Genomic DNA, 24,512 nt, shown 5'->3' with positions numbered 1-24,512 from the left:
CCGACCTTTCGGTCAGCAGTCCTGCCTGCACAAGGGTTTAACACATGGTGCCACCGGGGGGCAATTAGCAACAATAATTAGCAATGTAATGTGCTCCAAGTGTGAGAGAATTGGCCGTCTGCAAGGACGTTGCCCAAGGGACACCCAGATGTGTTACCATCCTAGGGGAGGGTTCTCTCATGTCCCAGTGTGGGAAGCTAGAGCTGACAGATGGGAGCTCACCCCACTCCCCGGATTCAAACCGCCAACTTTTCGGTCAGCAGTCCTGCGTGCACAAGGGTTTAACCCATGGCGCCACCGGGGGCAATTAGCAACGATAATGAGCAATGTAATGTGCTCCCATAGGGCATGACTTACAGAATGGAGCTTTGTTTTGTTTACTTTTTGGCAACTCAAGGCTTCCAAGATCCGCTCTTTGTCGTTTGCTTGAGTGCCATCAAGTCCTTTCAGGCTTAAGGTGCCATGCAAGAAAAATATAATAAAGGCACCCCCAATGGATAGCCATTCAGCCTTTGTAATAATAATAATAATAATAATAATAATAATAATAGCAATAATAACAACAGCAGCAGCAGAAACTCCAGAGGCCATCCAGTCCAACCCTTTTCTGCCATGCAGGAAAAATATAATGAAAGCACCCCCAATGGATAGCCATTCAGCCTTGGTAATAATAATAATAATAATAATAATAATAATAATAATAATAATAATAATAATAACAACAACAACAACAACAACAAAACAACAACAACAACAACAACAGAAACAGAAACTTCAGAGGCCATCCAGACTCACCCCCTTCTGTCATGTAGGAAAAGCACCCCCAATAAATGGCCATTCAGCCTTGGTAATAATAATAATAATAATAATAATAATAATAATAATAACAACAACAACAACAAAACAACAACAACAACAACAAAACAACAACAACAACAACAGAAACAGAAACTTCAGAGGCCATCCAGACTCACCCCCTTCTGTCATGTAGGAAAAGCACCCCCAATAAATGGCCATTCAGCCTTGGTAATAATAATAATAATAATAATAATAATAATAATAATAATAATAACAACAACAACAACAAAACAACAACAACAACAACAAAACAACAACAACAACAACAGAAACAGAAACTTCAGAGGCCATCCAGACTCACCCCCTTCTGTCATGTAGGAAAAGCACCCCCAATAAATGGCCATTCAGCCTTGGTAATAATAATAATAATAATAATAATAATAATAATAATAATAATAACAACAACAAAACAACAACAACAGAAACAGAAACTTCAGAGGCCATCCAGACTCACCCCCTTCTGTCATGTAGGAAAAGCACCCCCAATAAATGGCCATTTAGCCTTTGTAATAATAATAATAATAATAATAATAATAACAACAACAACAACAACAAAACAACAACAACAACAAAACAACAACAACAACAACAGAAACAGAAACTTCAGAGGCCATCCAGACTCACCCCCTTCTGTCATGTAGGAAAAGCACCCCCAATAAATGGCCATTCAGCCTTGGTAATAATAATAATAATAATAATAATAATAATAATAATAACAACAACAACAACAAAACAACAACAACAACAACAAAACAACAACAACAACAACAGAAACAGAAACTTCAGAGGCCATCCAGACTCACCCCCTTCTGTCATGTAGGAAAAGCACCCCCAATAAATGGCCATTCAGCCTTGGTAATAATAATAATAATAATAATAATAATAATAATAATAATAATAATAACAACAACAAAACAACAACAACAGAAACAGAAACTTCAGAGGCCATCCAGACTCACCCCCTTCTGTCATGTAGGAAAAGCACCCCCAATAAATGGCCATTTAGCCTTTGTAATAATAATAATAATAATAATAATAATAATAATAACAACAACAACAAAACAACAACAAAACAACAACAGAAACAGAAACTTCAGAGGCCATCCAGACTCACCCCCTTCTGTCATGTAGGAAAAGCACCCCCAATAAATGGCCATTCAGCCTTGGTAATAATAATAATAATAATAATAATAATAATAATAACAACAACAAAACAACAACAACAGAAACAGAAACTTCAGAGGCCATCCAGACTCACCCCCTTCTGTCATGTAGGAAAAGCACCCCCAATAAATGGCCATTTAGCCTTTGTAATAATAATAATAATAATAATAATAATAACAACAACAACAAAACAACAACAAAACAACAACAGAAACAGAAACTTCAGAGGCCATCCAGACTCACCCCCTTCTGTCATGTAGGAAAAGCACCCCCAATAAATGGCCATTCAGCCTTGGTAATAATAATAATAATAATAATAACAACAACAAAACAACAACAACAGAAACAGAAACTTCAGAGGCCATCCAGACTCACCCCCTTCTGTCATGTAGGAAAAGCACCCCCAATAAATGGCCATTTAGCCTTTGTAATAATAATAATAATAATAATAATAATAATAAAAACCCTTGTGCCGACAGGACTGCTGACCAAATGGTCAGAGGTTCAATTCTGGGGAGCAAGGTGAGCTCCCATCTGTCAGCTCCAGCTTTCCATGCGGGAACGGAAGAGAAGCCTCCCACAGGATGGCAAAACATCCTGGCGTCCCCTGGGCAAAGTCCTTGGAGACAGGCAGTTCTCCCACACCAGAAGCGGCTTGCAGTTTCTCAAGTCGCTCCTGATATGAAATAATAATAATAATAATAATAATAATAATAGTCCCCGGTTGTGCAATGGGTTAAACCCAAGTCACTCCTAATATGAAATAATAATAGTAATAATAATAATAGCAGAAACTCTAGAGGCCATCCAGTCCAACCTTTTCCTGACATACAGAAAAAGCACAATCAAAGGACCCCCAATGAATGGCAAACCAGCCTTTGTAGTAGTAGTAGTAGTAGTAGTAGTAATAAATAATAATAATAATAATAATAATAATAATAATAGAAACTCTTGAGGGCATCCAGTCCCACCCCCTTCTGTCATGCAGGAAAAGCACCCACAACAGATGGCCATCCAGCCTTGGTAGTAGTAGTAGTAGTAGTAGTAAGAAGAAGAAGAAGAAGAAGAAGAGTCCCCGGTTGCGCAATGGGTTAAACCCAAGTCACTCCTAATATGAAATAATAATAATAATAATAATAATAATAATAATAATAGCAGAAACTCTAGAGGCCATCCAGTCCAACCTTTTCCTGACATACAGAAAAAGCACAATCAAAGGACCCCCAATGAATGGCAAACCAGCCTTTGTAGTAGTAGTAGTAGTAGTAGTAGTAATAAATAATAATAATAATAATAATAATAATAATAATAATAATAATAGAAACTCTTGAGGGCATCCAGTCCCACCCCCTTCTGTCATGCAGGAAAAGCACCCACAACAGATGGCCATCCAGCCTTGGTAGTAGTAGTAGTAGTAGTAGTAAGAAGAAGAAGAAGAAGAAGAAGAGTCCCCGGTTGCGCAATGGGTTAAACCCAAGTCACTCCTAATATGAAATAATAATAATAATAATAATAATAATAATAATAATAGCAGAAACTCCAGAGGCCATCCAATCCAACCCCTTTCTACCATGCAGGAAAAGCACAAGCAAAGCACCCGCAATGAATGGCCACCCAGCCTTTGTAATAATAATAATAATAATAATAATAATAATAATAATAATAGCAGAAATCCCAGGGGCAATCCAGTTCAACCCCTTTCTGCAAAATGAATGCAGCTTGATGTCATTTAATGGTTTTAAAATTGCAGGAGCTGTAGTTTTACAAGGTCTTAGGCATTCTCTGCCCAAGAGTGCCGGTGCTTAACCAAACTACAAGTCCCAGGACTCCATCGCAATGACAAAAGTGGGCTTCCAGCACTGCATGTGAACTGCAGGCCACTTGGGCTCTCCAAAAAACGACTCCTGTTTTCTTTCTCACCACATACGTTCCAATACAGAAACACGTCTATATTCTCAGAAAAACCACATTAACCATCTTCCGGCTGCAGAAGAGGCGACGTCAACTACAACTCCCTAATGTCAAGGTCTATTTCTCCTAAACTCCACCACCATTTGGGTATATTGAGTATCTGTGCCTAGTTTGGTCCAGATCCATCACTGTTTGAGTCCACAATGCTCTCTGGATGTAGGTGAACTACAACTCCCAAACTCAAGGTCAACGCCCACCAAACCCTTCCAGTATTTTTTGTTGGTCATGGGAGTTCTGTGTGCCAGGTTTGGTTCAATTCCATCATTAGTGGAGTTCAGAATGCTCTTTGATTGAAGGTGAACTATAAATCCCAGCAACTACAACTCCCAAATGACAAAATCAATATACAAATTTGTGAGTATGGGGTATTTGTGCCAAATTTGGTCCAGTGAATGAAAATACACCCTGCAGATCAGATATTTACATGACGATTCGTAATGGGAGCAAAATGACAGTTGTGAAGTCGCAACGAAAACAATGTTATGGTTGGGGGTCAGCACAAAATTAAGGGGTCGCGGCATTAGGAAGGTTGAGAAACCCTGCTATAGATTGTAGTGCAAATCTATCTATATAAATAAAAATGTAATGTTAGTTCGTGCTACCATCAAAACTCAAAAACCACTGGGGGAATTGACACCAAATTTGGACACAAGGACAACTAACATTCCAATTTATGTCCTCCACTATTTTGTCATTTGGGAATTGCCGTTGCTGGGATTTATAGTTTACCTACAATCAAAGAGCATTCTGAACTCCACCAATGATGGAATTGGGCCAAACTTAGCACACAGGGCTCCCATGCCCAACAGAAAAAACTGGAAAGGTTTGGTGGACATTGACCTTGAGTTTGGGAATTATAGTTCACCCACATCCAGAGAGCACTGTGGACTCAAACAATGATGGGTCTGGACCAAACTTGGCACGAATATCCCATATGCCCAAATATGGACACAGATGGAGTTTAAGGGAAATAGACCTTGACATTTGGGAGTTGTGGTTGCTGGGATTTATAGTTCACGTACAATCAAAGAGCATTCTGAACTCCACCAGTGATGAAATTCAACCAAACATGGCATACAGAACTTCCATGACCAACAGAACACACTGGAAGGGTTTGGTGGGCATTGACCTTTAGTTTGGGATTATAGTTCACCCACATCCAGAGAGCACTGTGGACTCAAACAATGATGGATCTGGACCAAACTTGGCACAAATATCCCATATGCCCAAATATGGACACAGATGGAGTTTAAGGGAAATAGGCCTTGACATTTGGGAGTTGTGGTTGCTGGGATTTATAGTTCACCTACAATCAAAGAGCATTCTGAACTCCACCAGTGATGAAATTCAACCAAACATGGCATACAGGACTTCCGTGACCAACAGAACACACTGGAAGGGTTTGGTGGGCATTGACCTTGAGTTTGGGAATTATAGTTCACCCACATCCAGAGAGCACTGTGGACTCAAACAATGATGGATCTGAACCAAACTTGGCACAAATATCCCATATGCCCAAATATGGACACAGATGGAGTTTAAGGGAAATAGACCTTTACATTCGGGAGTTGTGGTTGCTGGGATTTATAGTTCACCTACAATCAAAGAGAATTCTGAACTCCACCAATGATGAAATTCAACCAAACATGGCATACAGGACTTCCATGACCAACAGAACACACTGGAAGGGTTTGGTGGGCATTGACCTTGAGTTTGGGAATTATAGTTCGCCCACATCCAGAGAGCACTGTGGACTCAAACAATGATGGATCTGGACCAAACTTGACACAAAAATTCCATATGCCCAAATATGAACATAGATGGAGTTTGGAGGAAATAGACCTTGACATTTGGTTTTGTAGTTACTGGGATTTATAGTTCACTACAATTAAAGAGCATTCTGAAACCCACAAACGACAGAAATGGGGCAAACTTCCCACACAGAACCCCCATGACCAACAGAAAATACTTAAGGCCATCTAGTCCAACTCTCTTCACCAGAGCAAGGAAATGGAATCAGAGCCCTCCTGACAGAGAGCCATCCAGTCATAGATATAGATAGATAGATATGATTCTTACACAGATATAGTATCACAGATTTGAAAGAGACCCTTAAAGAAGGACCATGTACGTGTGAAAAAGATCTTGGAGTCCTCGTGGACAACAAGTTAAACATGAGCCAACAATGTGATGTGGCGGCAAAAAAAAGACAATGGGATTTTGGCCTGCATCAAGAGGAGCCTAGTGTCCAGATCCAGGGAAGTCATGCTCCCCATGCTCTATTCCACTTTGGTTAGACCACTTTACCTGGAATATTGTGTCCAATTCTGGGCACCACAATTCAAGAGAGATATTGACAAGCTGGAATGTGTCCAGAGGAGGGCGACTCAAATGATCAAGGGTCTGGAGAACAAGCCCTATGAGGAGCGGCTTAAGGAGCTGGGCATGTTTAGCCTGAAGAAGAGAAGGCTGAGAGGAGATATGATAGCCATGTATAAATATGTGAGAGGAAGCCACAGGGAGGAGGAGGGAGCAAGCTTGTTTTCTGCTTCCCTGGAGTCTAGGATGTGGAACAATGGCTTCAAACTACAAGAGAAGAGATTCCATCTGAACATGAGGAAGAACTTCCTGACTGTGAGAGCCGTTCAGCAGTGGAACTCTCTGCCCCGGAGTGTGGTGGAGGCTCCATCTTTGGAAGCTTTTAAGCAGAGGCTGGATGGCCATCTGTCAGGGGTGATTTGAATGCAATATTCCTGCTTCTTGGCAGAATGGGGTTGGACTGGATGGCCCAGGAGGTCTCTTCCAACTCTTTGATTCTATGATTCTATGATATGTTGCATGTTCCAGAGTAGGCAAACCAGACACTCTCCACATCAACACTGACAAAGAAACAACAAGAAATACTGTTTACTCACAAGAATAAAGGAATTACATAGATTAGAAACCAACACTTTCTCATTACTTTATTTTCCAGATCACCAGACTGGGCCACAGCAACGCCTGGCAGGGGACAGCTAGTTGTAGATAAAATAGGATGTCTGTCTGCAGTGCTAAAATATCTGTGTTGTTTGCCTGGACTAGAGATTAGAGATTGTTCTGGTCGGAGGGGGAGGAGGAGGAGACGGTGGTGAAGGTGCCGGCGCGGGAAGCTGTTTAGAAGGAGGGGTGTTCCATAAAAGGGTGTTTGCTCATGTGCTTAGTTTTATTGCTTTTCATTCTACACCTCTTGTTTTAGCACCTGGAAAATTGGCGGTGCCACCTATTTGGAAAGCCCATAAATCTCCCCCCCCCCCCCCCGCCCTCAGCTCAACCTCCTCCTCCTCCTTCGCAGATGTTGAGCAAACTTTTTGCAAGGCTTCCAAGCCATTCCTCGCAGGAGGGCCAAAGAGGAGAAGCAGGTTTCTTTCGGGGTAGCCAAACCTGACCGACTCCTTACTTAAAGCAAACCTGGGATTATCTATCCACGCCCAGTCTGTAAAAGGAGTTGAAGGAGAAGGCAGGCATACACACACACATAGCATAGTGTTTGCACACTCGGAGGAATGCACATACACTGTACTATAGGGTGGGAATATGTCTACATTCAGAGAAATACACTGAAGTACAAGGATGGGAATATTTGCATATTCAGACAAATGTACATATACTATACTATAGGGATGGGAATATTTGCACACTCAGATAAATGCACATATATGCATTGGATTATAAGGGATGGGAATATTTGCACACTTAGATAAATGCACATATATACATTGTGCTATAAGGGATGGGGATATTTGCACACTTAGATAAATGCACATACATACATTATAGGGACGGGGGTGTTTGCACACTCAGATAAATGCACATATATACATTGTGCTATAAGGGATGGGAATATTTGCATGCTCAAATAAATGCACATATATACATTGTACTATAAGATAGGAATATCTGGACAGGTTATACACTATGCTACAGGGATGGGAATATTTGCACCCTCAGATAAATGCACATACACTATACTATAGGGATGGGAATATTTGCACATTCAGATAAATGCACATACATACATTGGACTATAGTGATGGGAATGTTTGCATACTCAGATAAATGCACATATATACATTGTACTATCAGATGGGAATATTTGCACATTCAGACAAATCACTATACTACAGGGATGGGAATATTTGCACACTCAGATAAATGCAAATATACTATACTACAAGGATGGGAATATTTACACTCTCAGATAAATGCACATATATACATTGTGCTATAAGGGATGGGAATATTTGCACATTCAGATAAATGCACATACATTATACTATAGGGATGGGAATATTTGCACACTCAGATAAATTCACATATATACACACTGTACTATAAGGGATGGGAATATTTGCACATTCAGACAAATGCAGATACATTGTACTATAGGGATGGGAATATTTCCACACTCAGATAAATGCACATATATACATTGTACTATAAGGGATGGGAATATTTGCACATTCAGACAAATGCTCGTACATACATTATAGGGATGGGGATATCTGCACACTCAGATAAATGCACATACATTGGACTATAGGGATGGGAATATTTGCACATTCACACAAATGCACATACATACATTATACTATAGGGATGGGAATATTTGCACACTTAGATAAATGCACATATATACATTGTACTATAAGGGATGGGAATATTTGCACATCAGATAAATGCACATATATACACTATACTATAGGGATGGGAATATTTGCACACTCAGATAAATGCATATATATACATTGTGCTATAAGGTATGGAAATGTTTGCACATTCAGACAAATGCACATACATACATTGGACTATAGGGATGGGAATATTTGCACATTCAGACAAATGCACATACACTATACTATAGGGATGGGAATATTTGCACACTCAGATAAATGCAGATACATTTTACTAAGGAGATGGGAATATTTACACACTCAGATAAATGCACATACATACATTGGGCTATAGGGATGGGAATATTTGCACACTCAGACAAATGCTGATACATTGCACCATAGGGATAGGAATATTTGCACACCTAGATAAATGCACATATATACACTGTACTATCAGATGGGAATATTTGCACACTCAGACAAATGCACATACACTATACTATAGGGATGGGAATATTTGCACATTCAGATAAATGCACATACATACATTGGACTATAGTGATGGGAATGTTTGCATACTCAGATAAATCCACATATATACATTGGAATATAGCAATGGTAATATTTGCACATTCAGAAAAATGCACATACACTAGACTATAGGTATGGGAATATCTGCACACTCGGACAAATGCACATACATACATTGGACTATAGGGATGGAATATATGCACTTTCAGACATATGCACATACATTGAACTATAGGGATGGGAATATCTGCACACTCAGATAAATACACATACATACATACATAACATTGGACTATAGGGATGTGGATATTTGCCCATTCAGGTAAATGCACAAACATACATTGCACTATAGGATGGGCATATTTGCACACTGAGACAAATGTGCACACATACATTGGAATATAGGAATGGGAATATTTGCACACTCAGACAAATGCACATACATTGTACTGTGGGAATGCAAATGTTTGCACATTCAGACAAATGCACATACACTTTACTGTAGGGATGGGGATATGTGTACATTCAGATAAATGCACATACATACATTGCACTATAGGGATGGGGGTGTTTGCACATTCAGACAAATGCATACATTGTACTGTAGAGATGGGAATATTTGAACATTCAGACAAACATTGTACTATAGGGATGGGAATATTTGCACATTCAGACAAAATGCACATACATTGCACTATAGGAATGGGAATATTTGCACATTCAGATAAACATTGTACTACAGGGTTGGAAATGTTTGCACATTCAGACGAATGCACATATATTACGGGACGGGAATATTTCTACATTCAGATATATGCACACACATACATTGCACTGTAGGAATGGAAATATGTACACATTCAGACAAATGCACATACATTGTACTGTAGGATGGGAATATTTGTACATTTAGACAAATACACTTCACTACAGGGATGGGAATATTTGTACATTCAGATGAATGCACATACATTGTGCAATATTGGGTTGGGGATGTTTGCACATTGGGAAAAATGCACATACATTGCACTATTTGGATGTGAATACTTGCACATTCAGACCAATGGACATACATTGCACTATAGGGATGGGGATGTTTGCACATTGGGAAAAATGCACATACATTGCACGATTTGGATGTGAATACTTGCACATTCAGACCAATGGACATACATTGCACTATAGGGATGGGGATGTTTGCACATTGGGAAAAATGCACATACATTGCACTATTTGGATGTGAATACTTGCACATTCAGACCAATGCGCATACATTGCACTATAGGGACGGGGATGTTTGCACATTTAGATGAATTCACACATATTGTACCACAGGCATGGGAATATTTGCACTTTGAGCTTTGGACCAACGTTCAGCTCCGATCGACAACAGGAGATGTAAAGTTGTGAAATCCAAGATCCAAATTGTGAGGTTTGGGGTGAAAAACACATTTTATGTTTCACTTTGGGAGTCAGAAGGATGCGCATTTGCAAAAGGGTTTCCTGGTGGGCGTTCTTTTCGAATGTATGCACATATATTGTACAATATAGGGTTGGGAATGTTTTCACATTCAGACAAATGCACATAACACTGTATTATTTGGATGTGAATACGTGTACATTCAGACAAATGCACATACATACATTGCACTATAGGAATGGGGGTGTTTGCACATTCAGACAAATGCATACACTGTACTGTAGGGATGGGAATGTTTTCACATTCAGATGAATGCATATACATTGTACAAGGGATGGGAATATTTAAACATTCAGACAAACATTGTACTATAGGGATGGGAATATTTGCACATTCAGACAAAATGCACATACATTGCACTATAGGAATGGGAATATTTGCACATTCAGATAAACATTGTACTATAGGGATGGAAATGTTTGCACATTCGGACGACTGCACATATATTATGGGATGGGAATATTTCTACATTCAGATATATGCACAATCATACATTGTACTGTAGGGATGGAAATATGTACACATTCAGACAAATGCACATACATTGTACTATAGGATGGGAATATTTGTACATTTAGACAAATACACTTCACTACAGGGATGGGAATATTTGTACATTCAGGTGAATGCGCATACATAGTGCAATATAGGGTTGGGGATGTTTACACATTTGGAAAAATGCACATACACTGCACTATTTGGATGTGAATACTTGCACATTCAGACCAATGGACATACATTGCACTATAGAGATGGGGATGTTTGCACATTTAGATAAATGCACACACATTGTACCACAGGCATGGGAATATCTGCACTTTGAGCTTTGGAACAACGTTCATCTCCTGATGTAAAGTTGTCAAATCCAAGATCCAAATTGTGAGGTTGGGGGTGAAAAACACATTTTATGTTTCACTTTGGGAGTCAAAAGGATGCGCATTTGCAAAAGGGTTTCCTGGTGAGCGTTCTTTTCGAATGTATGCACATATATTGTACAATATAGGGTTGGGAATGTTTTCACATTCCAATAAATGCACATAACACTGTATTATTTGGATGTGAATACTTGTACATTCAGACAAATGCACATACATTGCACTATGGGGACAGGGATGTTTGCACATTTAGGGTGCCGTACTTGGGGTGGGTTTGTTTACGAAAGAAAAACACATTCCAAATAAATGCAAATAAGTTTGAAATAAAAATAACTTTATTTTGAACTAAAATAACAAACAAATAAATGAAATAAAAGCTAAAATAGTAAACAAGAGGCCTAAAAATGGGAGACGAAATGGGAGACGAATTAGTTGAAAATGGATTCTTTCAATGGGGAAAGCAAGATTTCCTAGACTCAGAGCCGCTGTCTGACTATATACATGCATGCACGCACACATCCATGCACACGAGAGAGATCTGGCTTGCAAGTTGCAAAGGGATTTTTGCTCATTTCCTGGGGAAAAAATCCCTTTGCAAGCCAGAGCCGACCACAAAAAAAATTCCGTCCGGATTGCAGACATGCCTCCCAACCATTTTGAGAAAGGCCTCTCTGTCTGCGCATTCATGCTCCGTCTCAATGCAACCTCTCCAAAGGCTTCGAAAGAAATCTGGGAGCAAAAACAAAGCCGTTGCTGAGAACTAGGCGGTATTTCCATCTGTTTCGAATCATAAACACACACACACATATATATCTGATTTCACGGAAGAGCAATGAATTGCAGGACGGGAAAGAGGCAGGGAAACAATATTTGAACAGAAAGATGGAGGACACTGTATATTATGCTTTCCGTTCGGTGGAAGGACGAGAAAAACGAGAAACGGAGTCCAGGTTGTGGTTCCGTTTAGAGAAAAATAAACCCAACTTCCTATATATAAATAAAAATTTAATGTTAGTTCGTGGGATTAACAGAACTCAAAAACCACTAGATGAATAGACACCAAATTTGGACACAAGATGCCTAACAACCCAATGTATGTCCTTCACTCACTTGCTGGGATTTATAGTTCACCTACAATCAAAGAACATTCTGAACCACACCAGCGATATACTTGGACCAACAGAAAATTGAACCAACAGAAAATGCTGGAAGGGTTTGGTGGGCTTTGACCTTGAGTTTGGGAGTTGTAGTTCACCCACATCCAGAGATCACTGTGGACTCAAACAATGATGGATAGGGACCAAAGTCTACACGAATACTCAATATATTCAAATGTATACCAAATTTGGACACAAGACACCTAACAACCCAATCTATGTCCTTCACTCAAAAAAAATGATTTTGTCATTTGGGAGTTGTAGTTTGCTGCAATTTATAGTTCACCTACAATCAAAGAGCATTCTGAACCCCACCAATGATGGAATTGAACCAAACTTGGCACACAGTTCTCCCATGACCAACAGAAAGTACTGGGAGGGTTTGGTGAGCAGTGTCCTTGAGTTTGGGAGTTGTAGTTTGCCTACATCCAGAGAGCACTGTGGACTCAAACAATGATGGATCTGGACCAAACTTGGCATGAATGCTCAATATGCCCAAATGTGAACACTGGTGGAGTTTGGGGAAAATAGAATCTTCACATTTGGGAGTTGTAGTTGCTGGGATTTATAGTTCACCTACAATCAAAGAGCATTCTGAACCCCACCAACGAGAGAATTGGGGCAAACTTCGTCAAAAACCACTAGACGAATTGACACCAAATTTGGACACAAGACACCTAACAGCCCAATGTATGTCCTTCACTCAAAAAGTTGATTTTGTCATTTGGGAGTTGTAGTCTGCTGGGATTTATAGTTCACCTACAATCAAAGAGCATTCTGAACCTCACCAATGATTGAATTGAACCAAGCTTGGCACACAGAACTCCCATGACCAACAGAAAATACTGGAAGGGTTTGGTGGCCATTGGCCTTGAATTTGGGAGTTGTAGTTTGCCTACATCCAGAAAGCATGGTGGTCTCAAAATATGATGGATTGGGACCAAAGTCTACAAAAATACTCAATAGATCCAAATGTATACCAAATTTGGACACAAGACACCTAACAACCCAATGTATGTCCTTCACTCAAAAAAAATTTATTTTGTCATTTGGGAGTTGTAGTTTGCTGGGATTTATACTTCACCTACAATCAAAGAGCATTCTGAACCACACCAGCGATATACTTGGACCAACAGAAAATTGAACCAACAAAAAATGCTGGAAGGGTTTGGTGGGCATTGACCTTGGGTTTTGGAGTTGTAGTTCACCTACATCAAGAAAGCATTGTGGACTCAAAATATGATGGATCTGGACCAAACTCTACAGAAATACTCAATATGCCCAAGTGTGAACACTGGTGGAGTTTGGGAAAAATAGAATCTTGACATATTGGGAGTTGTAGTTGCTGGGATTTATAGTTCACCTACAATCACAGAGCATTCTGAACCCCAGCAATGATGGAATTGAACCAAACTTGGCACACAGTTCTCCCATGACCAACAGAAAACACTGAAAGGGTTTGGTGGGCTTTGACCTTGAGTTTGGGAGTTGTAGTTCACCCACATCCAGAGACCACTGCCGGCTCAAACAATGATGGATCAGGACCAAAGTCTACACGAATACTCAATATATCCAAATGTATATCAAATTTGGACACAAGACACCCAACAACCCAATCTATGTCCTTCACTCAAAAAAAATGATTTTGTCATTTGGGAGTTGTAGTTTGCTGGGATTTATAGTTCACCTACAATCAAAGAGAATTCTGAACCTCACCAATGATTGAATTGAACCAAGCTTGGCACACAGAACTCCCATGATTAACAGAAAATACTGGAAGGGTTTGGTAGGCAGTGTCCTTTGGTTTTGGAGTTGTAGTTCACTTTATCCAGAGATCACTGTGGACTCAAACAATGATGAATCGGGACCAAACTCTACACAAATACTCAATATATCCAAATGTATACCAAATTTGGACACAAGATACCTAACAACCCAATGTATGTCCTTCACTCAAAAAAAATTGATTTTGTCATTTGGGAGTTGTAGTTTGCTGGGATTTATAGTTCACCTACAATCAAAGAGCATTCTGAACCTCACCAATGATTGAATTGAACCAAGCTTGGTGCACAGAACTCCCATGACTAACAGAAAATACTGAGTTTGGTGGGCATTGACCTTGGGTTTTGGAGTTGTAGTTCACCTACATCAAGAAAGCATTGTGGACTCAAAATATGATGGATCTGGCCAAACTCTACACGAATACCTAATATGCCCAAATGTGAACACTGGTGGAGTTTGGGGAAAACTGAATCTGGACATTTGGGAGTTGTAGTTGCTGGGATTTATAGTTCACCTACAATCACAGAGCATTCTGAACCCCACCAATGATAGAAATGTGCCAAACCTCCCACACAGAACCGCCATGTGGTCCACAGCAATGCGTGGCAGGGGACGGCTAGTTATAAATAAAGTAAAGCAATAGCAATAGCAATTCAGCCCCAAAACGTTTGTCAACATCAGCAACAACAACCTTTTATTATGGTCCAATGGCCCTTATTGCAGAATAGGTGTGTACAAGGTATGCCATTGGTTTAAGATCAGTTCTGAGAAAACCTTGGTCTTTCGTGTTTGCCAAAGAGCTTTTGAAAGGACCTTAAGCCAGCATTTCTCAACCTGGAGATCATGACCCCTGGGGAAGTGGCGAGGGGGTGTCGGAGGAGTCGCCAAAGACCACAGTATTTTCTGTAGGTCATGGGGGTTCTGTGTGGGAAGTTTGGGCCAATTGTATTGTTGGTGGGGTTCAGAATGCTCTTTGATTGTCAGGGGAGTTCTGTGTGCCAAGTTTGGTTCAATTCCATCTTTGGTGGAGTTCAGAATCGTCTTTGATTGTAGGTGAACTATAAATCCCAGCAACTACAACGCCCAAATGTCAAGGTCTATGTCCCCCAAACTCCACCAGAGTTCACATTTGGGCATATTGAGTATCAATGCCAAGTTTGGTCCAAATCTATCATTGTTTGAGTCCACAGTACTCTCTGGATGTAGGTGAACTACAACTCCCAAACTCAAGGTCAATGCCCACCAAACCTTTCCAGTACTTCCTGTTGATCATGAGGGTTCTGTGTGCCAAGTTTGACCCAATTCCATTGTTGGTGAACTTCAGAATACTCTTTGATTGTAGGTGACCTATAAATCCCAGCAACTACAACTCCCTAATGTCAAGGTCTATTTTCCCCAAATTGTACCAGTTTTCACATTTGGGCATATTGAGTATCAGTGCCAAGCTTGGTCCAGATCTATCATTGTTTGAGTCCACAGTGCTCTCTGGATGTAGGTGAACTACAACTCCCAAACTCAAGGTCAATGCCCACCAAACTGTGCCCGTATTTTCTGTCAGGGGACTGTTGATAGTGGGAGTTCTATGTACCAAGATTGGTTCAATTCCATCGTAGTTGGCGTTCAGAATGCTCTTTGATTGTAGGTGAACTATAAATCCCAGCAACTACAACTCCCAAATGACACCCCTCCCCCAAACCCACTAGTACTGACATTTGGGCATATGTGCCAAATTTGGTCCATTGAGTGAGAATACATCCTGCATAACGGATATTTACATCACAATTCATAACAGTAGCAAAGTGACAGTTACGAAGTAGCAACGGAAATAATGTTATGGTTGGGGGTCACCACCACATGAGGCCCTGTATTTGGAAGGTTGAGAAACACTGCCTTAAACCCATAGCGAGGAACCAACACCCAGAGCTGGAGACTTCGTGCCCAAGAAGATGACAACAGAACCTCACAACCTCTGAGGATGCTTGCCATAGATGCAGGCGAAACGTCAGGAGAGAATGCCTCTAGTCTAGACCATGGCCATATAGCCCGAAAAAACCTACAACAACCCAGTGATTCCGGCCATGAAAGCCTTCGACAATACATTGAATTTTGCAAGGCAAGGGTTTGTTTTCAGACCGGCCCGGTTTTGCAAAGGACGCCGTCATTTTTATTTGCAATCGTAAAGGAAGAAGACTCTCCGAATCCTCTTGCAAAACATCTATTTTTTTCCTACCAAGGTTGCACATTCTCCAATGGCTGATGGCGGAGATTGCAAAAGGGGAGCGGTCAGAGCAAAAAAAAAAAAAGGAAATAGGGAGGTTTAAAAATACATCCTCGCCCAGCTGTTCGAGTGAGCAAGAGCTGCCATTGCGAAGCCTCCATCGCGAAGGTTGCCAAAAAGGTTTCACAGCAAACAGCAAACCAAGACTTGACTCCAAAAACAAACCCCAAACACAAATACATTGCAATACATTGCAAATATCGAATGCCGTGGGGCACGTTAAGAGGAATGCATCCCAGACAAAGGCTCCGGCCAACGAGATTAACGAGACTCAAATGAAAATAGAGAGTATTTTGAGAATTCGCCCAACCAAATGCCGTAAGAGACGTCGTTCTAGGATTTGCAACCGTCGAAAAGACAGAAATATCATCCCTTCTCGTTTGCAAACCTATTTTTGGACTGTGCAAAAGATTCCAGCCTTTCTCAAAAGCTCCATTTTGTAAACAGAGTTTCCAAATTGTGCTTCCAAAGCCACTTCCACAAGTTTTGCAGTTTGCCGTAAGAGACGTCGTTCTAGGATTTGCAACCGTCGAAAAGAAGGAAATATCATCCCTCTCTTTGCAAACCTATTTTCGGACTGTGCAAAAAGATTCCAGCCTTTCTCAAAAGCTCCATTTTGTAAACAGAGTTTCCAAATTGTGCTTCCAAAGCCACTTCCACAAGTTTTGCAGTTTGCCGTAAGAGACGTCGTTCTAGGATTTGCAACCGTCGAAAAGAAGGAAATATCATCCCTCTCTTTGCAAACCTATTTTCGGACCGTGCAAAAAGATTCCAGGCTTTCTCAAAAGCTCCATTTTGCAAACAGAGTTTCCAAATTGTGCTTCCAAAGCCACTTCCACAAGTTTTGCAGTTTGCCGTAAGAGACGTCGTTGTAGGATTTGCAACCGACGAAAAGACAGAAATATCATCCCACTCTTTGCAAACCTATTTTCGGACTGCGCAAAAAGATTCCAGGCTTTCTCAAAAGCTCCATTTTGTAAACAACCTTTCCAAATTGTGCTTCCAAAGCCACTTCCACAAGTTTTGCAGTTTGCCGTAAGAGACGTCGTTCTAGGATTTGCAACCGTCGAAAAGACGGAAATATCACCCCTTCTCGTTTGCACACCTATTTTTGGACTTTGCAAAAGATTGCAGCCTTTCTCAAAAGCCCCATTTTGTAAACAGAGTTTCCAAATTGTGCTTCCAAAGCCACTTCCACAAGTTTTGCAATTTGCCGTAAGAGACGTCGTTCTAGGATTTGCAACCGTCGAAAAACGGAAATATCATCCCTTCTCGTTTGCAAACCTATTTTTGGACTTTGCAAAAGATTCCAGCCTTTCTCAAAAGCTCCATTTTGTAAACAGAGTTTCCAAATTGTGCTTCCAAAGCCACTTCCACAAGTTTTGCAGTTTGCCGTAAGAGACGTCGTTCTAGGATTTGCAACCGTCGAAAAGACGGAAATATCATCCCTCTCTTTGCAAACCTATTTTCGGACTGTGCAAAAGATTGCAGCCTTTCTCAAAAGCTCCATTTTGTAAACAGAGTTTCCAAATTGTGCTTCCAAAGCCACTTCCCCATATTTTGCAATTTTCTGGCACTATGCAAAATGGGTGTGAATTTGGACCCTCGAAAATGTTTCCTCTGCCGGAGGATGCACGAGCTCCAGGGACCTCGGATGCATGGATGGCGTGCGCGCATCCATACGGGATTCAAATAGGAATCCCATATAGGGATAAACAAAACATATTGTGGGAAGACAACAAACTAATCGGAGAAGTGGAAAAATAACAGACCTGGGACGGACATGACAGCACAACGACCAAAACAATCCGCAATCCTAATCCGAGTCTATCTTTTACAACTGTTTATATAGGACCTGGAGCACTATATAGTGTACAGACATAGGAAGGTTGCACATAGGCCCCATATAGTCTATGTGTGCATACCGAGAGCCAGGGAGGACGTATATCCGATGCTACGTATGTACTCAAAGCTAGGCGAAATCAACTCAAGGCAACACATCCCAACCTCTCTGAGCCCTCGCTTAGAACTCGGATGGCGTGGAAAGGAAGTGACAACACCATCCCTGGGTATTCCTTGCCTGGGTAAACGCAATACAATTCCGTGGGAAACTAAAAGGCAATGGGCCATATATACACACACACACACATATATATATCACAGATATAATCTGCATACATACTATGCAGGGGTAGATCTACTGTCCATTTATAGCAATACACACTCATAAATATATGCCGCATATATGGTCTATATAATCTGCATAAATATTACGCACAGATAGATATAATATACATTTAAACATATATAGCTGAGATATATATTCTGTACACTGTGCAGAGTAGATACCATATGCATATGAATAAATGTACACACACACACACATAAATATTCTATATAGTATATATACATGAAGTGCATTGGTGGATACAATATACATACAAGTATTGTGCATACACACACACACACACATATATATATATTAGAAAGTCTGCATACATACTGGGCATGGGAAGGCACTATACATATAAATACACACACACACACCGACACAGACAGAGACACAGACACACACACATATATATATATTAGAAAGTCTGCATACATACTGGGCATGGGAAGGCACTATGCATATAAATACACACAAGCACTATCTATCTATCTATACACACAAACATATACATACTGGGCATGGGAAGACATACATACACGATACACACACATATACACATACAAGGCATGGGAAGACACTATATACATATAAACACATACAAGCACTATCTATCTATCTATACATACACACACACACAAACATATAAATACTGGGCATAGGAAGGCATACATACACGATACACACACATATACACATACTAGATAGTCTGCATACTGGGCATGGGAAGACACTATATACATATAAACACATACAAGCACTATCTATCTATCTATACACACACACACACACAAACATATACATACTGGGCATGGGAAGACATACATACACGATACACACATATATACATACTAGATAGTCTGCATACTGGGCATGGGAAGACACTACATATAAACACATACAAGCACTATCTATCTATCTATACACACACAAGCATATACATACTGGGCATGTGAAGACATACATACATGATACACACACATGTACACATACTAGATAGTCTGCATACTGGGCATGGGAAGACACTATATACATATAAACACATACAAGCACTATCTATCTATCTATACACACACACACAAACATATACATACCGGGCATGGGAAGACACTATATACATATAAATACACACAAACACACACATTAGATAGATAGATAGATAGATAGATAGATAGACAGACAGACACATACATACACAAGGTAGCCTGCATACATACTGAGCACGGGAAGACACTATATACATATAAATACACACAAACACACACATGAGATAGATAGATAGATAGACACACACACACACACACAAGATAGCCTGCATACATACTGGGCATGGGAAGACACTATATACATAAATACACACAAGCACACATATTAGATAAATAGATAGATAGATAGATAGATAGATAGATAGACAGACAGACAGACAGACAGACAGACACACACACACACACACACACACACAAGATAGCCTGCATACATACTGGGCACGGGAAGACACTATATACATATAAACATATACAAGCACTATTTATCTATCTATCTATACACACACAGAGAGAGACAAACATATACATACTGGGCATTGGAAGACACTATATACATATAAATACACACAAGCACACACATTAGGTAGACACACATACACTAGATAGCCTGCATTCATACTGGGCATGGGAAGACACTATAGACATAAATACACACAAGCACACATATTAGATAGATAGATAAATAGATAGACAGACACACACACACACACACACACACACTAGATAGTCTGCATACATACTGGGCATGGGAAGACACTATGTACATAAATACACACAAGCACACATACTAGATAGATAGATAGATAGATAGATAGATAGACAGACAGACAGACACACACACACACACACACACACACACTAAATAGCCTGCATACATACCGGGCATGGGAAGACACTATATACATAAATACACACAAAGCACACATATTAGATAGATAGATAGATAGATAGATAGATAGATAGATAGACACACACACACACACTAGACAGCCTGCATACATACTGGGCATGGGAAGACACTATATACATAAATACACACAAGCACACATATTAGATAGATAGATAGATAGATAGATAGATAGATAGACAGACAGACAGACAGACAGACAGACACACACACACACACACTAGATAGTCTGCATACATACTGGGCATGGGAAGACACTATATACATAAATACACACAAGCACACATAGATAGATAGATAGATAGATAGATAGATAGATAGACAGACAGACACATAGATAGACATACACACACACACATACATAGATAGCCTGCATGGGAAGACACTATATACTTATAAATACATGCAAGCACACACACATATATACATACACACACATATACATATACTAAATAGCCTGCATGCATACTGTGCATGGGATGACACTATATACATTTAAATACACACAAGCACACATAGACCAGACATATGTATTCTATACAAGCTGCATGTATACTATGCATGGGGAGACATGAATCTCTCTTGTCAATGCACACATCATCACATATATTCTATATATTTGACACATAGAATGTGCATATCTTCGCATACATTTTTATGGGATCTACAGAGGAAGGAAATGATGCCTTCGGTACAAGTGAGCTGGGCAGGGGTCTTTGGGGAGGGGGATCTTTGGAGGAGAGCGATTCGGGGCCACCAAAAAAGGGGGAACGAATGCCACTCACCTGGGTGAGAATGCAGGTTGATGCCGGAGGCGAGGTATTTCCCCGGAGGGAGCGGGGCGGGTGGGGGGAGCCCCGTGGCCAAGGGGGCCAGGCGAGTGGCGGCCACGCGATGGTGGCCCTCCATGGCCAGCCCAGAGAGGAGTGGCGGGGGGACGTGGACCGAACGCGGGGGCCCCAGGTCTCGTCCATCCATCCTCCGCACGCAGGGCTCCTCGGTGCCTTCCTCCTCCTCCTCCTCCTCTTCCTCGTGGCACCCCCAGACTCAAAGCCCTCGGACCCCGGGGTGCCCCAGCCCAGGCGTGGGCTCCGCCATCCTCCTGCAGCTTCGGGGGGGACCACTCCTCAACCTTCAGGGGGTCCTCGTTGTTTTTTTCCTGGACAGGAGAGAAGAAGGCAATTCAGGCACGCAGGGAGCAAGGAGCCAAACCCACCCAGAGAGAGGGGTGACCCTAAAGGGGGGGGGGGGTCTATCTGACGTGGCTGAGAGAGTGTGACTTGCCCAAGGACATCCCAAACAGGATGGAGGGATTCGAACTCAGGTTTCTGGGGCTGTATTGTCGTCGTCCCCACACACACATTCTATATAGGTGACCTGAAGACAGACAGACACTCACTCTTTCTCACACACACCTATATATTCTATATAGGTGACTTGAGAACACACACACACCTTATATATATTGTATACATACCTCTATTTACCTCTAAGCTAAGATCCACCTCTACTCCAAAGAAAACTCCATGGATTGCAATGGGAATGTATATTCTATGACAAATTCTATATAGGTTACCTGAAGACAGGTAGACACTCTCTCTCACACACACACCTATATATTCTATATAGGTGACTTGAGAACAGACACACACCTTTTATATATTCTATACATACCTCTATTCACCTTTAAGCTAAGATCCACCTCTACTCCAAAGAAACTCCATGGATTGCAATGGGAATGCATATTCAATATATAGAATATATTTGATATAGGTGACTTGAAGACACACACATATTTTGAATATTCTATATATAAAATATATTCTATATGGATGACCTGAAGACACACACACACATATTTCATCTATGTTCTATATAGATGACCTGCTGACACACACAGATATATGCTATATATTCTATGTATAGAATATATTCTATATAGGTGACTTGGAGACATGCACAGACAGGTGTTATATATTCTATATGGATGACTTAAAGACACACACAGGTAGATTTTGTATATATTCTATATATAGAATATATTCTATGTAGGTAACTTCAAGGCACACACAGATATATTTTATACATTCTATATAGATGGCTTGAAGACACACACAGGTATATAGATGAAGACACATATATATAGGATATATATTCTATGTATAGAATAGAATATTCAATACATATATTATATATATTCTATATAGGTGAAGGCATGCACAGATAGATGCTATATATTCTATATGGATGACTTAAAGACACACAGGTAGATTTTGTATATTCTATATATAGAATATATTCTATGTAGTTGACTCAAAGACACACACAGATATTTTATATATTCTATATAGATAGTTTGAACACACATACAACTATATAGATGACTTGAAGACATACACAGATACTGGTAGATGTTATATATTCTATATGGATGGCTTGAAGACATACACAGATGTATGATATATATTCTATATATAGAATATATAGATGACTTGAAGACACACACAGATGTACTCTGTATATTCTATATACGTGACTTGAAGACACACACGTATATATTCTATCATCTATGAAGACATATTTGATATTTATTCTATATACAAAATATATTCTATATAGATGACTTGAAGGCACACACAGATGTACTCTATATATTCTATACATGTGACATGAAGACACGCACGTATATATTCTATATATTCTATATAGATGACTTGAAGACACACAAACATGCATATTCTATATATTCTATATAGATGACTTGAAGACACACACAGATACCAGTAGATGTTATATATTCTGTATGGATGGCTTGAAGACATATATATTTATTCTATATACAAAATATATTTTATATAGATGACTTGAAGACACACACAGATGTACTCTATATATTCTATACATGTGACATGAAGACACGCACGTATATATTCTATATATTCTATATAGATGACTTGAAGACACACAAACATGCATATTCAATATATTCTATGTAGGTGACTTGAAGACATGCACATATATATTCTATATAGATGACTTGAAGACACACATACACATATATTTTATATATTCTATGTAGGTGACTTGAAGACATGCACGTATATATTCTATATAGATGACTTGAAGACACACATACACATATATTTTATATATTCTATGTAGGTGACTTGAAGACATGCACGTATATATTCTATATAGATGACTTGAAGACACACATACACATATATTTTATATATTCTATGTAGGTGACTTGAAGACATGCACGTATATATTCTATATAGATGACTTGAAGACACACATACACATATATTTTATATATTCTATATAGGTGACTTGAAGACCTGCATACACACACACATATATATCCAATATAGGCAATGCCATATAGGCAATCCACTCTACGACAAAATAGCAAAGGTGGATGAAATCTGAAACGGCCGGCTCTTTTTTGTCTCCAAAATACAGAATATTTGCAATTTTTCCTTCTATCTAGTCACACTCCCCATTTAAACCATAATAAAGGGAAAGGATTTCATCCATCCCTTCTGATCCTCTCTCCCTTTATTGATTTTTCCCCCCTGTATTTGTTTAATACCTTTTTTTAGAAGACCGTAAATTCCAGATTTGGACTTTCCTACGAT

General features: G+C 39.8%; 1 protein-coding gene across 3 annotated transcripts in view; it reads right to left on the bottom strand.

Moving 5' to 3' along the window:
* Positions 1–24,512, bottom strand: part of LOC132781571 (trinucleotide repeat-containing gene 18 protein) — a 205,856-nt gene that overhangs the window by 168,863 nt on the left and 12,481 nt on the right. For all 3 annotated transcript variants that reach the window (XM_067473072.1, XM_067473070.1, XM_067473071.1), the window contains exon 2: positions 21,657–22,030. In XM_067473072.1, coding sequence (XP_067329173.1) covers positions 21,657–21,849 — 193 coding nt within the window. In that variant the 5' untranslated portion in view covers positions 21,850–22,030. The remainder of the gene's footprint in view (positions 1–21,656; positions 22,031–24,512) is intronic.

The sequence above is a fragment of the Anolis sagrei genome, chromosome X (assembly GCF_037176765.1).
Source record: "Anolis sagrei isolate rAnoSag1 chromosome X, rAnoSag1.mat, whole genome shotgun sequence".
Classification (NCBI taxonomy): domain Eukaryota; kingdom Metazoa; phylum Chordata; class Lepidosauria; order Squamata; family Dactyloidae; genus Anolis; species Anolis sagrei.
The sequence above is the reverse complement of the archived record's forward strand: the minus strand, read 5'-3'. Positions and strand labels throughout refer to the sequence as shown.